At 48.8% G+C, this 18,023-nt stretch overlaps 1 protein-coding gene across 5 annotated transcripts in view; it reads left to right on the forward strand.

Annotated features, from left to right (window-relative positions):
• The window catches only part of LOC121279071, a 229,230-nt gene that overhangs the window by 22,605 nt on the left and 188,602 nt on the right, over window positions 1-18,023 (forward strand). For all 5 annotated transcript variants that reach the window (XR_005943323.1, XM_041189978.1, XM_041189961.1 and 2 more), the window contains one exon: window positions 8,738-10,835. Coding sequence is in view for 4 of the 5 variants with exons in the window: in XM_041189978.1 (XP_041045912.1) it covers window positions 8,738-10,835 (2,098 nt within the window). In the remaining variant the exon portion in view is untranslated. The remainder of the gene's footprint in view (window positions 1-8,737; window positions 10,836-18,023) is intronic.

Below are 18,023 nucleotides of genomic sequence, written 5' to 3' on the forward strand. Positions count from 1 at the left end.
TTAAAGTCTAATAATGACCGTGAAACCATTGTCGATTGTTGTAAAAACCCATCTGCGTCCTTTAGGGAAGGAAATCTGTCGCCTTTACCTGGACTGGCTCCAGACCCACTCCAATGTGGTTGACTCTTAAATGCTCTCCGAAATGGCCTAGCAAGCCGCTCAGTTGTGTCAAACCGCTACAAAGCCACAAAAACGTAATGAAACCGGACAGACCACCCGGCATCAACCTAGGCACCGGAAATGACAATGGCAATCTCAGCCCTGCTGACCCAAAGTCCTCTTTATTAACATCTGGGGGCTAGTGCCAAAATTGGGAGAGCCGTCTCACAGACTAGTCAAGCAACAGCCTGACATAGTCATCGTCACAGAATCATACCTTACAGATAATGTCCCAGACACCACCATTGCCACCCTTGAATTTGTCCTGTTCCACTGGCAGGACAGACCCGGCAGAGGTGGCGGCATGGTGGTATACAGCTGGGAGGGAGTTTCTCTGGGAGTCCTCAACATCAAATCCAGACCTCATGAAGTCTGACGTCATCAGGTCAAACATGGGCAAGGAAACATCTTGCTGATTACCATGTACCGCCCTCCCTCAGCTGCTGAACCTTTGCTCCTCCATGTTGAACATCAATTGGAGGAAGCACTGAGGGCAGCAAGGGCTCAGAATGTACTCCGGATGGGGGACTTTAATGTCCATCACCAAGAGTGTCTCAGTAGCACCACTACTGACCGAGCTGGCCGAGTCCTAAATGACATAGCTGCTAGACTGGGTCTGTGGCAAGTGGTGAGGGAAAAACAAACTTGACCTCATCCTCACCAACCTGCCTGCCACAGATGCATCTGTCCATGACAGTATTGATAGGAGTGACCACAGCACAGACGTTATGGAGACGAAGTCCCACCTTCACATTGAGGATACACTCCATCGTGCTGTGTAGCACTACCACCGTGCTAAATGGGATAGATTTCAAACAGGTCTAGCAACTCATGACTGGGCATCTGTGGGCCATCAGCAGCAGCAGAATTGTACTCGAACACAATCTGTAACCTCATGGCCCAGCATATCCCCCACTCTACCATTACCATCAAGCCAGGGGATCAACCCGGGTTTAATGAAGAGTGCAGGAGGGCATGCCAGGAGCAGCACCAGGCATACCTAAAAATGAGGTGTCAACCTGGTGAAGCTGCAACACAGGACTACTTGCACGTCAAACAGCATAAGCAGCAAGTGATAGACAGAGCTAAGCGCCCCCACAACTAATAGATCAGATTTAAGCTCTGCTGTCCTGCCACATTCAGTCGTGAATGGTGGTGGATAATTAAACAACTCACTGGAGGAGGAGGCTCCACAAATATCTCCATCCTCAATGATGGAGGAGCCCAGCACATCAGTGCAAAAGGTAAGGCTGAAGTATTTGCAACAATCTTCAGCCAGAAGTGCCAAGTGGATGATCCATCTCAGCCTCTTCCGGAGGTCCCCAGCATCACAAATGCCAGTCTTCAGCCAATTCGATTCACTCCACGTGATATCAAGAAATGGCTGAAGGCACTGGATACTGCAAAGGCTATGGGAACTGACAATATTTAGGCAATAGTACTGAAGACTTGTGCTCCAGGACTTGCGCCCCTAGCCAAGCTGTTCCAGTACAGCTACAACACTGGCTATGTGGAAAATTGCCCACGTATGTCCTCATCAGTAAAAGGCATACTAATGTCAGTGCTATCATCAGTGTTAGCAAGCGGCACTTGCTTAGCAATAACCTGCTCACTGATGCCCAGTTTGGGTTCCACCAGGGCAACTCAACTCCTGACCGCATTTCAGCCTTGGTTCAAACATGGACAAAAGAGCTGAACTCCCGAGGTGAGGTGAGAGTGACTGCCCTTCACATCAAGGCAGCATTTGACCGAGTGTGGCATCAAGGAGCCCAAGCAAAACTGGAGTCACTGGGAATCCGGGGGAAAACTCTTGGCTGGTTGGAATCATACCTAGCACAAAGGAAGATGGTTGTGGTTGTTGGAGGTCAGTCATCTCAGTTCCAGGACATCATTGCAAGGGTTCCTCAGAGTAATGTTCTAGGCCCAACCACCTTCAGCTGCTTCATCAATGACCTTCCTTCCATCATAAGGTCAGAAGTGGGGATGTTCGCTGATGGTTGCACAATGTTCAGCCCCATTCGCAACTCCTCAGATACTGAAGCAGTTCCTGTCCAAATGCAGCAAGACCTGGACAATATCCAGGCTTGGGCTGACAAGTGGCAAGTAACATTCGTGCCACACAAGTGTCAGGCAATGACCATCTCCGACAAGAGAGAATCCAACTATCGCCCCTTGATGTGCAATGGCATTACCATCACTGAATCCCCCACTGCCAGCATCCTGGGGGGGTTACCATTGACCAGAAACTGAATTGGTCTAGCCATATAAATACTTTGGCTACAAGAGCAGGTCAGAGGCTAGGAATCGTGCTACGAGTAACTCACCTCCTGACTCCCCAGAGCCTGTCCTTATTTCTACAAGGCATAAGTCAGGAGTGTGATGGAATACTCCCCACTTGCTTGGATGAGTGCAGCTCCCAAAACACTGAAGAAGCTGGACAGCATCCAGGACAAAGCAGCCGGCTTGACTGGCACCACATCCACAAACATTCTCTCCCTCCACCACTGATGCACAGTAGCAGCAGTGTATATCATCTACAAGATGTACTGCAGGAATTCACCAAGGCTCCTTCAACAGCACCTTCCAAACCCATGACCGCTACCATCCAGAAGGACAAGGGCAGCAGATAGATGGGAACACCACCACCTGGAAGTTCCCCTCCAAGTCACTCACCATCCTGACTTGGAAATCTATCGCCGTTCCTTCACTGTCGCTGAGTCAAAGTCCTGGAACTCCCTCCCTACACCACGTGGATTGCAGCGGTTTAAGAAGGCAGCTTACCGCCACCTTCTCAAGGGCAACAAAGGATCGGCAATAAATGCTGGCCCAGCCAGTGAAGCCCACATCCCATGAATGAACGAACTGAAACTACACCTAACTGGCTGAAACAAAGTAGCATCTTTTTGAAAAAGTATTGCCTTAAAATAAATCTGGAGTTGATCTCAGTATGTGCAATATTGGTGTGTGCCTTAAAGAGACAGGTTATGTTGAAAATTGTTCGATTTTCACAGATTAATATGCTGTGCATTACATGGTACAAAACTCCTACTGTCCCCTACCTTGGGAATCAAAGGGAAAGGTACAGTCATTGACATTGAATCTGAGAAAGGCAAATCAGGATATAGTCTAAATTGGGAAAGAGCAGGAGCTTTTGGAGGAGTGCAGGGCTTTGGGTGTCCAGGTATAAACATCACCAAGAGTGAGCACAGGTACAAAAAGCAACCACAAAGGCTAACAAAATGGCAGCCTTTATTTCAAGAGGCATTGAATTTAAAGTGAGGAAGTGATGCCTCTGTTCTACAGAGCACTGATGAGACCTCAACTGGAGGAACTGTGTCCAGTTCTGGGTGTTGCAACTCAGGAAGAATAGTGTGGCCTTGGAAGGGGTACAGCGCAAATTCACCTGTAAGATAATGGGTATTAAATAGGGCCCGAGCCATTTGCTCACCACATAAGCTTGATGCCAAAAGAGAACCTTAGAAAAGATATGGCGCAAAAAGAGGCCATTCAGCCTATCCTGTGTGCCGGCCAGAAAAAGATGAAAAAACACTAGACGTTCATTTTAATCCCACTTTCCAGTACCTGCTCCGTAACCTTGCAGGTTACAGCGCTTCAGATGCAGATCCAAGTACCTTTTAAATGAGTTGAGCGTTTCAGCCTCAACCAGCGATTTAGGTCGTGAACTTCAGACACCCACCACCCTCTGGGTAAAAAGGTTTTTCCTCATGTCCCCCCTAATCCTACCAATCACCTTAAATCTATACCCCCTGGTAATGGAGCCCTCAGCTCAGGGAAACAAGTCTTTACTGTTCATCTTATCTAGACCCCTCATAATTTTCGATACCTCAACAGGACACCTCAAAGACATCCTGCGGGATAATGGCTATCCTGATCAGATCATTTCATGCTGTATATTGCACAAACTCATGAAAGGGCCTAAGGCCCTGAAAAGTGCCCAGTCTACCTCAGATTAACTTGGAAGGGCAAGGTATCTCAAAAATTTGAGCAACAGGTGAAGCTAGCTGTGTCACGCTGCTACTATGCAGTAGCAACATGAGTGGTATTCACCACTAACAGGATGCTGCTGTCAAGCCAAAAAGATGTCCTGCCTATCAGACAAAAGAGTGATGCGGTCTATGAATTTCAGTGCCAGTGTGGTGATGTTAGATATGTTGGCTGTACGTCACAAATACTGGTGGATCGTATCAGAAAGCATTTCCCAGCCACTGCTCGTAATGGGCAAGGGACAGACCGTACCGAACCAGCCCATGTTTGCAAAACTCAAAGTAGTGTCCAACATTAGATGTGAGCCGCGATTGGACAACATTTGCTAAATAATCCTCATTGTGCTAAAAATTATCATGTTGTGCTCCATTGTTTCACTGAGTATATTTAAGAAGGATATAGGTAGATTTCTAGACCCTAAAGGTGTCAAGGAGTATGGGGAGAGAGCAGGAATATGGTGTTGAGATAGAGGATCAGCCATGATTAAATTGAATGGCGGAACAGGCTCAAAGAGCCCAATGACCTACTCCTCCTATTTTCTATGCTTTTATGTTTCCACGCTGACAACCAATTTAAGATTGTCAGTCAGGCTTGCAGAGTAGTGCATTTGTACTGGAAGCTACGTATATTATTACACAGGGCCTGTTCTTTGCAGACAGAAAGAACATGTACACACATTGTGCCTGCTTCAGCTAAACAAAATAAATGACAGCCATTAGCTGGTTCATTCCTCAGAACAATGCCTTGTCCCATCAGAGTCAAACTGCTTGGTTTAAATTTCAAACAGTGCTTGGCAGTTACCTGTCAGTCACCATCAACCAGTGCATTCACTATGGTAACACCTCTACGAATCAGAGCCCACTTGCCAACACATCAGCACTCTCTTTTTGTGCGTTATAAATTGTTGTTCACTTTACATTTGGTTTTCTTGCTAATTGTCCTGATGAGTGCAAGACGAAAAGCTTTGACAAAAGAAGTCCCTTTTTTTAGCAATACTCAGGATCTTGAAGTGTTAAATTATGTGGACTAGTTGTATAACTTGGCTTGAATTCCCTTGAATATAGATTCAGGGGTTATCTAATCAAGGTATTTAAAACGATTAAAGGGATCCAATGGGTTAAGTAGAGAGAAACTGTTCCCTCTGGTGGAGGTATGCAGACCAAGGGGGCACAGTTAGGCTATTCAGCAGCGAAAGCAAAAATTACAGCGGTTCGGGGAAAACTGGAATTCTTCTTTTCCCTCAAAAATGGCAAAGCAAGTACTACGATCTTAGCACTATATTTCATAAGCACTATTACGATCCCTAGCTGAGGTCACCCCGAGGCAAGCCTGATCCCAGCTTGATAGACCCTAACTTTTAATTTGTTAATTTAGATTCATGGAGAGTAGCTATTGAGTATAGTCACAGGAGTCAGCTAATGAACTTTTAACAAAAGATTTAACATTTATTAAACAAGAAAAGAGTAACTATATTACAATACCCCATCACACACAACTATACCTTTCCAGATATATACAGATTTGTAAGGATAACACAAGTTACAAATGCTATCTTATACTTTAATGTTAACAGTCTATGTACACCTATGGCGACCTGTGGTCAGACACACCACACTTTGAAACCAAGTAACTGATGTCACCTCAACTAGATGCTATGGATCTCTCCTGAACTTCCCCCCTGACACTTGTCATGCCGTGAGCCAACTGGTTTCACTGAACTCTGTCTTTCACACGAGGGTTTCCAATCTCCACTCTCCAAGGCCTCGCCTTGGAATCTTCTCCCAAAGCAACGCTTTCTCTCAGATGCCTTCAAGGGTCCACCTTCCCTTTTGATATTCCTTTTCCCTGAGCCACCACATGCATTTAAGCTATCTTCTACGTACTCTCTCTCACCAACTCAGCCGTCAATAGTACCACTGTTTCACGTGTCCATAGCAAAGAGTTACAGACCTTCAGTCGTCCCTTTGGACCTTCTTGCCTCTTGAAAGTTGTTCTTGCTTTAAATCTGCTTTCTGCAGCTTTTGTCTCTTTAAGTCTGAAGCTTGGAACCTTTCTCTCTGCCCTCAACTCTTAACTTCACTTAACAGGACCTTTTCCAGGTAACTGTAATTCCCTTTGACTAGAAGGTCTTCTTTAGACTTTCCCCTATTCCACTCCCTGGACTCTTAGGGTTTGTCCTTAGCTTGGGATTGGCTATCTGTCCCCTTTGCTCCAGCTTCTGGCAGCTATTTTCAAACCCAACTTTAGCTTGGAGCTGGCTATCAGCCCCCTTCTGTTTGGCAGCAGTCTTCAAAACCAGCTGAATTCCAACAGCTTCTACAACAAAACTGCTGTAACTTGTTTTTCTGTGTGTCTGTGGGAGGAACCTGCCTCACTGGATCCATGTCGCTAGGCAACAGCCCAATTCTTCTACTCTTGTTTGCTTAGCTTATGGTTGTAAAACTCTCATTAGAAATGCAAGCTCCTTTTAAAGTGAAACTAAAACTCAATTTGGCCATTCTTAATACACAAATACAGAAATACAAATCAAACTTAAACCCCAAACCCAAAACTCATTCCTAACACCCACAAACACCAACATAACTCATTCAATCTGTCTCTATTTCTGAACAGCACTTATTCTTGAAGTCCAAAAATCTCAGTGGGTCCCTCCCCATTCAGTGTTTATTTCCATCCAAGCATTCCCCAATACTTTACTTTTGAGGATTCCTTTGCTTCTCCTGGGATGAAGCCAAGGTGTGCCATAGCTCTCAGGAATTCATTTTGATTCTCGCAGTGTCTCTGCAGGTCCCTTCGTCTGAGGTATGAGATTTCTTGGGCTCCTTTCACTAACATCCAGTTCAGCAAGCCTCTGAATTTGCTTAGGCACCTCATGATTGTGTGCACCCCAACTCAAGCATGGGCCTCACTGCACTCTTGCATGGTGACTCCAACTCAGAAATAACCCTGGTTCCTGATAGCCCTCTTCTCCTGATCCTCACCAAGCCTCCTTATACAGCACCCTCCAAACGCACAACCACTACTATGTAGAAGGACAAGGGCAGCAGATAGATGGGAACACCACCAGCTGGAAGTTCCCTTCCAAGCCACTCACCATCCTGACTTGGAAATATATCACTGTTTCTTCACAGTCGCTGGGTCAAAATCCTGGAACTCCCTCCCTAACAGCACTGTGGATGTACCTACACTACACGGACTGCAGCGGTTCAAGAAGGCAGCTCACCACCACCTTCTCAAGGGCAATTAGGGATGAGCATAGATGCTGGTCCAGCCAGTGAAGCCCACATCCAATGAATGAATTTAAAAAGAATTCCTTTACTGCCTCTGGCGGATTCTCTCTCTCTTTCTGCCTGTTTCCAAACTATTCCAGCTCTATACATAAACTGCCTGTTTAAAGCTGCTCCCAAGCTAACTAACGGTTTCTGTGAGAAAACACACAGAAAAGTTCAAAACACAATCCTGCAATCAGTCCCCACAGCAATGTGGCACACCCAGGGTGTCCAAAACAGATTTAAACAAAGTGTCTCCAATTTCCAAACCTGCCCTTTGATCTGAAAAGTAGATTGATATTTTGAGACCTTTGTTTAACTGTAGCCATCTTGCCATCTCCAAGACTCAAAAAGAGGTCGCCCATTGTTTACAGTTTTCACAATACCACCTCTGATCTCTTTAAGCCACCAGGACCATGCTTTGATTGGCAATTATCTTTGTGGCTTATTTACCAGCTTCTCAAATCAGGAGTTATCTTTTATCTGACACTAAATAATTTCAATCCCCAAACCACAACATATTTCAACAACACGTGAGTCTTGAAATTACAAATTCATAAGAAAAGGTTCATCAAAACTTCCTGGCTTTTATACTCTATGCCCCTTTTTAGAAAGATCCTGAATGCCTTTTTAACCATTTTCTCAACCAGTCCTGCCACCTTTAATGATTTATGTACGTGTACACCCAGGTCTCTCTGTTCCTGTAGCCCCTTCAGAGTTCCATCCTTTATGTTATATTGTGTCAGGTTGTTCTTCCTCCTAAAATGAATCAGCCACGCTTCTCTGCGTTAAATTTCGTCTGCTACAGTCTGCCCATTCCACCAACCTGTCTATGTCCTCTTCAAGTTTTGTCACTATCCTCCTCACAGTTCACGATACTTCTAAGCTTTGTCTCATCTGCAAGTTTTGAAATTGTGCCCTGTACACCCAAGTTGAGGCCTTTAATATATTATCAGGAAAAGCAGTGTAGGCCTAGTAATGACTCCCGGGAACCCCATTGTATACCATTCCCCAATCCGAAAAACAACCATTCACCTCCAACTCTCTGTTTCCTGTCTTTCAGCCAATTTGTATCCAAAGTGCGGTGCTTCCCATCTTCTGTTTATTTCCAAAGCGTATTTCTTTGGGAACATTATTCCCAAAGTCGCCTGTTTTCCCAAGCATGCTGCACTCACCATGTGTCATGTCTGAAACCAGTCATGTACTGTGCCCTAGAATGGTATTTCTTGACAGAAAACTACTTCGATTAAACTTCCACCATCTTTCCAGTGAGACTCACCAATTTCTGTTCAATTATATTTCAGGGGGACCCCTGACCTGTCTGGAGTATCGTGCGAAGGATACGCGAGAGCCTTCCAGCAGGCGGTCATCTCTGAGGCTTCCTCAAACTGCGTGAGGGGCAGCCTCTCCCTGTCGCAGCACCCACTTGGGGATATCAACAGCACCTGCTCCCTGTCGCAGCACTCCCTGACGCCTCCCAGCCCAAGGTGGTCACAGGCCACAGAGGACGAGGACTTCGCTCGAGCAGAGAAATTCATCCGTGACCAGCGCTTCATGGAGCTTCCCAGTGTGTCGCCATGCGTCAGGAGTGATGGATCCCACCCCCAGACTGGCGGAGTGCCTTTTCCTGGACAGGCATTGCCTCTGGGCAGGGAGCTGTCCAGTCCACGACTACTGGAGGAGGAGATTGGATTGCCCAGCAGCCCTGGCTTGACATCCAGCTCCGGCAGTGTGACTGAAACGAATCGGCCCCTCGGTGATAACCAGAGGAGCAGCTTGCTCGGGGCAGGGGGTGCAGGTGGCATTGCGGACCCTGGGAAGCAATGGGAGCCGAGTGCCTCCGGCAAGCCTGCTGCCAGCCCCAGGAGAGCTCCGGTTTCTCCGCAATCATCCGACCCTGAGCTCGTCGTGCCGCACGAGCAGCCTGCCCTGTCTGACCCAGGGATCACCTTTCCCGAGCCTCTTGGAGTTGGGAGTATGAGTTTGTTGGACCCAGCGAGACCAGAGTTTTCTGACGCTGTGGTCCAGTTGCAGGAGCAGCAAGCGAGTGCTACCCGTCAAACATCTCACTCTAAAGTAAGCTTGGAATGTCAAAGACCATCCTCTCGCAGTTTGTCTGCTACTTCCAAGAATGGTGTCAGCTCGGGAGCCAACATCGAGTCTGCCAGCTCGTTCTGTGGGAAGGACGATACCATCATCGAGGTCTTGCCCATCAGGAGTGGGGACAGGAAGGGCAATGGGATGGGACTATCTGGCTGTAGCACAGAGCAGGAGCAAAAAGACAGTGAGCTTTCTCCCACTGTGTGTCCACCAAGCTTCACCGATTCCTCGCTCCTCACTTCTTTAGCCAGTCCCGTTTGTCAGTCTACACCAGCCGTCGCCTTGAGTGTACCACCAGCCAAGGGCCCTGCTCAGTTGGGTCAGGGAAGGCGAGTGGCAAATCGCCTCATTGAAAGCCAGGCTCCTCTGGCTGGCACCTCCAAGTTCTCGCTGGCACCCTCGTTCGGAAAGCAGGGTTTGAGCAGCACCAGTCAGAACGCCACAGCCTCCAACAGCCAGGCCTCTCCGGGCACCCTGCAGTCCATGCCTCCCCTGAGCTACATGGAGAAAGTTGGGGCCTGGGACCTGCACCATGGCCCAGGTAATAAGCCCAGCTTTGACAGCCTGGTCTTACACGGCCTGAGAGGAGTTTCACCCCGACAGCGGGCACACAGCGCCATCGCCGACTCTCTCAATCACATCCTGTCACGGATTAGCGAGACTCCGACGTCCAGCTCTCTGCCAAGGAGAAGTATTGCAGCGACCTCCGGAACTGCTGGCCGGCCGGCTGACCACCAGCAATCCGCCCAGGGCGATGGCCAGCTGTCAGATGCTGCCACCCGAGATGCTCCAAGGAGTGGCTCTCAGCCGGATGCTAGGAGAGGAAGCTTGCATGATGCCTCTCTCTACAAACCTGACTCACCTCGTTCCTGCCTGAACCAGGACAGAGGTCGTGGCATTCGCTCACCGGAGTCCGCCAGTGCCCTGGGCAAGTGCCTTTCGTCCTGGCACAGTGGAGCCGGCCGGTTGATGCAGGAGGACCCTCCGGCTCCCGACCCGACTGACCGGAGGGAGAACATTGATTCCGAGCAGATCGCCAGAGGGTCTGAACCTCATGCCATCTTGCCTGGTCCATGCCCTACGAGTACCACCGTCCACCCTGACCGATTCTATGTTGCCTCTCCAGTGGATGAACTCAACCCACCGGGCAGCTCTCAGGACACCAGCCGGGTGGGTGAACAGACGCTGACTGTGTCAGGTCACTCACTGACCAGCCTGGAGGTGGACAACTATGTTCCCATCTGGACACCATCACGGCTTACCCCAGATCCCAACCACTTCAATGTAGAAGACAGAATACCGGTAGGTGCATGAGCAGGGCAGCTCACAGCTCTCCAACTTGACTCCAACATCACCCAGTGAGCTGCCTCCCATGTATAATGCAGTCTGAGCCCCGCAATTGGATCTGAGGGCTCATCGCAAATTGAATCCTGTCTGTTACCTCCTATTTCGAGGAGACGGTGATATAGTGGTATTGTCATTGGACTAGTAATGTAGAGGCCCAGGCAAATCCCACCATGGCAGCTGGCAGAATGTGAATTCATTGAATAAATCTGGAATATGAAGCTAGTCTCAGTAATGGGGGCCATGACAACCATCATCGATTGACGTAAAGATCCTTCTGGGGCCTGGCGTAAGACCTTCTGGTTTACTTTAGGGAAGCAAATCTGCTGTCCTTACCTGGTCCGGCCTCCGTGTAACTCCAGACCCACAGTTAACTGCCCTTTGACATAGCCTCGCAAACCTCTCAGTTCACAGGTCATTAGGGATTGGCATCAAATTCAGGCCTTGCCAGCAGCACCCACATCTCCTGAAAGAATGAATAGAAAAAGAAAAATTAAACGCCGGGCTTTCTTTTATTGGGATTGTTCACCTCAGGGCAGGGAAGGTTAAAGGGAGACTTAATGGAGATGTTTAAAATAATGAGGGGATTTTACAGAGTAAATAAGGTGAAGTGATTTCCAATAGATACAGATTTAGGATAATTGGCAGAAAATTCAAGGGGGAGATGCAGTTTCCTTTTACACAATGAGTGGTGGAAGCAGGCTCAAAAATAGCTTTCCAAAGGGTGTTAGAATAAATAGTTGAAATGGAGGGATTGAAACAGACCAGGTGAGTGGGACTAACTGGATCGCCCTTCCAAAAAAGCTGGCACAAACGCAGTGGGCTGAATGGTCTCCTTTGCTGCTTCATTGTATGATTCCCACTGTTGTACTGATCCAGTTATATCAGAAATCCAGCCCCGTTCTGGGACAGAAGAAGCCCCTGTGATATCCAGACCCGGCTGTTTAAATGGAGCTCTGGCCAGCTGCTTGAACTGCCAGTGAGCGGTCTTGTGGGATCAACTCAGCAGCATCTCGTGTTGAGCTGTTTCTGTAGCCTCCGAAATGTTGCATTAAGGACTGTGGTTCAATGCCTTCGAGCAAATTTAACAGCTGATCTGAATCCTGCTTCACATGTCTTCCCCTTCAGCCCATTTTGGAACTTGTTGGTGGTTGGGGGGGGGGGGGTGGGGGGGGGGGGGGGGGGGGGGGGGGGGGGGGGGGGGCGCGTCAGTCCCCGTGATTTGCAGAGCCAAGGCTCCAGGTTTCTACACCGCACAGACTGTCCACAGCTCAGCACCACTAGTTTCTCAGTGGTTCAGCAATTAATGCCAGCATTGCCATTGGTGCCCACATCCCTTCAACGAATATAAAAATATCTTTTGATTCCCTCAGTACCCAAAAAAATCTGTCAAGCACTGTCTTGATTTTTTTTTTTCCAATTGGTAGCACAGAACTTGAATATTGCTGATAAAAGGAGATATGTCAAAGTTTTTAGACTTGCATTCATCAGGACACTATGCAAGAATACCAGTATAAGGGGAAAACAACAATTGATACTGCATGAGAAGTGAGTGTTGATTGGTTGGCAAGTGGATTCTGATGGCACATTTGCGTATACTGGAAGCTAAGTATATTAATACACAGGGTCCTACTCTCTGCACAGAACATTTACACAGATTGCACATGTTTCAGCGAAACAATAAGTGACAGCCATTCGCTGACTCATTCCTCAGGGCAATTCCTTGACCAATTAGGGTCAAGCTGCCTGGTTTAAATTTAAAACAATGCTGGCAGTTAACTGTAAGCTATCATCAATTGGTGCATTCTCCATGGCAACACCTCCACCAATCAGAGTCCACTTTCCAACCAATCAGCACTCTTTTTCTCATACAGCATAAACTGTTGTACTCCCCTTGTGAAGTGTCCTCTTGAGTGCAAGATGAAAAGCTTCAATATGTCTCTTTTTCTCAGAAGTACATTTTTTTTCATTCATTCACAGGATGTGGGCATTGCTGGCTAGGCCTGTATTTATTGCCCATCCTTAATTCCCTACTTACCCTCGAGAAGATGGTGGTGAACTGCCTTCTTGAACCACTGCAGCCCATGTGGTGTAGTCCGCTGTTGACTAAACTACGATGGAGCATCCACAGCTCTCTGGAGTAGAGATTTCTAAGGATTCACATCCCTCTTGGTGAAGGAATTCCTCCTCCCCTCAATCGTAAATCATTCACACCCTTATCTTCATAGAATTATAAAATGGTTACAGCACAGAAGGAGGCCATTTGACCTGTCATGTCTGTGCCAGCACTCTGTGAGAGACACGCCCCTAGTGCCTCTCCTTGTAGCCTTGCAATTTTTTTCTCTTCAGGTGCTTATGTAATTCCCTTTTGAAAAGCAAATTGAATCTGCAGCTGGTGGAATTTGATTTCAATTAATAAAATCCGCAATTGAAAGCTAGTCTCAGTAATGGTGACCATGAATCTATCATCAGTTATCGTAAAAACCCATCTGGTTCACTAATATCCTTTAGGGAAGGAAATCTGCCATCCTTGCCTGGTCTGGACTACATGTGACTCCACACCCACAGCAACGTGGCTGACTCTTAACTGCCCTGCGAAATGGCCACTCAGTTTCCACCTCGCTCTCAGCCAGTGCATTCCTGATCCTAACCTCTCGCTGTATTGAAGAAGTTCTTCCCCATGTTCCACCCTTTATTCTTTTGCCAGTCACCTTATTTTGTTGCCCCCGTGGTTCTCAACCCTTCCACCCAATGGGAGCAATTTCTCCTCTACTCTGTCCGGATCCCTCTTGATTTTGGACACCTCTCAGATCTCTTCTCAATCTTTTCTGAGGAGAAAAACCCAGCATTGCCACTGAAGTAACGGAAGTTCCCTGGGCCTGTTCTCATCAACCTTTACTGCACCCTCTCCCAACAATTTCACATAGGACCCAGTACTCCAGTTAGGGTTGAATCAGTTTATTCTAATTCTTTCACAGGATGTGGACGTCACTGGCAAGGCCAGCTTTTGCTGCCCAGACCTAATTGCCCTTGAGCTGAGTGGCCATTTCAGAGGGCAATTAAGAGTCAGCCACGTTGCTGTGGGTGTGGAGTCCAGACCAGGTAAGGATGGCAGATTTCCTTCCCTAAAGGATATTAGTGAACCAGATAATCGATGATAGATTCATGGTCACCATTACTGAGACTAGCTTTCAATTGCAGATTTTATTAATTGAATTCAAATTCCACCAGCTGCTGTGGTGGAATTTGAACCCATGTCCCCAAAGCGTTAGCCTGGGCCTCTGGCTTACCAGTGAGTCACATTACCACTACCGGCTTTGTACAGGTTTATCATAACTTTCTTGCTTTTGTATGCCTCTATTTACAAAGTCCGGGGTCCCGTATTAACCACTTTCTCAAGGTATATCACTCCATCTTTCTCTGGATTAAATTTCACATGCCCTTTGTCTACCCATTCCACCACCCTGTCTATGTCCTCTTGAAGGCCGTAGCTATGCTCTACAAGTTCACAATACTTCTTAAATTTTATGTTATCTGTAACTTTTGGGAGCTTTAGCGGGGAGATGGTGACGTAGTGGTAATGTCACTGGACGAGTAACCCAGAGGTCCAGGCTAATGCTCTGGGGATAAGATGGCAGCTGGTGGAATTTGAATTCAATTAATAAAAAACCTGGAATTGAAGGCTAGTCCCAGTAATGGTGACCGTGACGACCATCATCGATTGTAGTAGAAACCCATCTTTGGGGAAGGAAACCTGCCATCCTTAGCGTACATGTGACTGCAGACCCACAGCAATGCGGTTGACTCTTAACTGCCCTGTGAAATGACCAAAGAAGCCACTCAATTGTCGGGCAGTTAGGGATGGGGCAACAAATGCTGGCTTGGCCAGTGAGGCCCACATCTCATGAAAGAATACATTTAAAAAAAATTGTCACCCAAGTCAAGGCCATTAGTATATATCATGAAATGCAGTGGTCCTAACTCTGATCTCTGTGGAAACTCATTGTATATCTTCTCCAGTCTGAAAAACAGGCATTCGCCAGTACTCTCTTTTCCCTGTCACTACTCAGCCAACTCCGTTTCCCTGGTGTTCCTGTCACTCAGCCAACTCCGTCTCCCTGGTGTCCCTGTCACTCAGCCAACTCCGTCTCCCTGGTGTCCCTGTCACTCAGCCAACTCCGTCTCCCTGGTGTCACTGTCCCTTTCCCTGTCACTCAGCCAACTCCGTCTCCCTGGTGTCCCTGTCACTCAGCCAACTCCGTCTCCCTGGTGTCCCTGTCACTCAGCCAACTCCATCTCCCTGGTGTCCCTGTCACTCAGCCAACTCCGTCTCCCTGGTGTCACTGTCCCTTTCCCTGTCACTCAGCCAACTCCGTCTCCCTGGTGTCACTGTCACTCAGCCAACTCTGTCTCCCTGGTGTCCCTGTCACTCAGCCAACTCCGTCTCCCTGGTGTTCCTGTCACTCAGCCAACTCCGTCTCCCTGGTGTCCCTGTCACTCAGCCAACTCCGTCTCCCTGGTGTCACTGTCCCTTTCCCTGTCACTCAGCCAACTCCGTCTCCCTGGTGTCACTGTCACTCAGCCAACTCCGTCTCCCTGGTGTCCCTGTCACTCAGCCAACTCCGTCTCCCTGGTGTTCCTGTCGCTCAGCCAACTCCGTCTCCCTGGTGTCCCTGTCACTCAGCCAACTCCATCTCCCTGGTGTCCCTGTCCCTTTCCCTGTCACTCAGCCAACTCCATCTCCCTGGTGTCCCTGTCCCTTTCCCTGTCACTCAGCCAACTCCATCTCCCTGGTGTCACTGTCACTCAGCCAACTCCATCTCCCTGGTGTCCCTGTCACTCAGCCAACTCCATCTCCCTGGTGTCCCTTTCCCTGTCACTCAGCCAACTCCGTCTCCCTGGTGTCCCTTTCCCTGTCACTCAGCCAACTCCGTCTCCCTGGTGTCCCTTTCCCTGTCACTCAGCCAACTCCGTCTCCCTGGTGTCCCTGTCACTCAGCCAACTCCATCTCCCTGGTGTCCCTTTCCCTGTCACTCAGCCAACTCCATCTCCCTGGTGTCCCTGTCACTCAGCCAACTCCATCTCCCTGGTGTCCCTGTCACTCAGCCAACTCCGTTTCCCTGGTGTCCCTTTCCCTGTCACTCAGCCAACTCCATCTCCCTGGTGTCCCTGTCACTCAGCCAACTCCATCTCCCTGGTGTCCCTTTCCCTGTCACTCAGCCAACTCCATCTCCCTGGTGTCCCTGTCACTCAGCCAACTCCATCTCCCTGGTGTCCCTTTCCCTGTCACTCAGCCAACTCCATCTCCCTGGTGTCCCTGTCACTCAGCCAACTCCATCTCCCTGGTGTCCCTGTCACTCAGCCAACTCCATCTCCCTGGTGTCCCCGTCCCTTTCCCTGTCACTCAGCCAACTCCATCTCCCTGGTGTCACTGTCACTCAGCCAACTCCATCTCCCTGGTGTTCCTGTCACTCAGCCAACTCCATCTCCCTTGTGTCACTGTCACTCAGCCAACTCCATCTCCCTGGTGTTCCTGTCACTCAGCCAACTCCGCCTCCCTGGTGTCCCTGTCACTCAGCCAACTCCATCTCCCTGGTGTCCCTGTCACTCAGCCAACTCCATCTCCCTGGTGTCCCTGTCACTCAGCCAACTCCGTTTCCCTGGTGTCCCTTTCCCTGTCACTCAGCCAACTCCATCTCCCTGGTGTCCCTGTCACTCAGCCAACTCCATCTCCCTGGTGTCCCTTTCCCTGTCACTCAGCCAACTCCATCTCCCTGGTGTCCCTGTCACTCAGCCAACTCCATCTCCCTGGTGTCCCTTTCCCTGTCACTCAGCCAACTCCATCTCCCTGGTGTCCCTGTCACTCAGCCAACTCCATCTCCCTGGTGTCCCTGTCACTCAGCCAACTCCATCTCCCTGGTGTCCCCGTCCCTTTCCCTGTCACTCAGCCAACTCCATCTCCCTGGTGTCACTGTCACTCAGCCAACTCCATCTCCCTGGTGTTCCTGTCACTCAGCCAACTCCATCTCCCTTGTGTCACTGTCACTCAGCCAACTCCATCTCCCTGGTGTTCCTGTCACTCAGCCAACTCCGCCTCCCTGGTGTCCCTGTCACTCAGCCAACTCCGTCTCCCTGGTGTTCCTGTCACTCAGCCAACTCCGCCTCCCTGGTGTCCCTGTCACTCAGCCAACTATATCTCCCTGGTGTCCCTGTCACTCAGCCAACTCCATCTCCCTGGTGTCCCTGTCCCTTTCCCTGTCACTCAGCCAACTCCGTCTCCATGGTGTCCCTGTCCCTTTCCCTGTCATTCAGCCAACTACATCTCCCTGGTGTCCCTGTCACTCAGCCAACTCCATCTCCCTGGTGTCCCTGTCCCTTTCCCTGTCACTCAGCCAACTCCGTCTCCATGGTGTCCCTGTCACTCAGCCAATTCCATCTCCCTGGTGTCCCTGTCACTCAGCCAACTCCGTCTCCCTGGTGTTCCTGTCACTCAGCCAACTCCGTCTCCATGGTGTCCCTGTCACTCAGCCAGCTCTGTCTCTATGGTGACCCTGTCCCTTTCCCTGTCACTCAGCCAACTCCGTCTCCATGGTGTCCCTGTCCCTTTTATTCCATGGGCATCAACTTTGCTGACAAACCAGTTTTGTGGCACTTTATCAAAAGCTTTTTGGAAGTCCACTTACGCACATCACCCACATTCCCCTATTCAACCTCTCCGTAAATTCATGGAAAAACTCAATCAAATTAGTTAAACATGATTGGCCCTTGACAAATCAAAACAGAAAATGCTGGAAGGATTGAGCAGATCAGGCAGCGTTTGTGGAGAGAGAAATAGAGTTGATGTTTCAATGACCTTTCGGTTGAACCAGCATCCTACCTCTCTGACCAAGCTTCTGGTCATTTGACCTAATATCTCCTTACGTAGCTTAGTGCCAGAGAGGTAGGTTTTAAGGAGCATCTAATAGGAGGAAAGAAAGGTAGATAGGAGAGCTTTAGTGAGGTAATTCCAGACTTTGGGGTGAAGGCAATGAAATGTACGGCCACCAATGGGCAGCGATTAAAATCGAGGGCTGCTTCAGAGGCCGGAATCGAAGGAGTGCAAGTATCTCAGAGGGTTGCGGGGCTGGAGGAGATGACAGAGATAAA

The sequence above is a fragment of the Carcharodon carcharias genome, chromosome 1, assembly GCF_017639515.1.
Source record: "Carcharodon carcharias isolate sCarCar2 chromosome 1, sCarCar2.pri, whole genome shotgun sequence".
Classification (NCBI taxonomy): Eukaryota; Metazoa; Chordata; class Chondrichthyes; order Lamniformes; family Lamnidae; genus Carcharodon; species Carcharodon carcharias.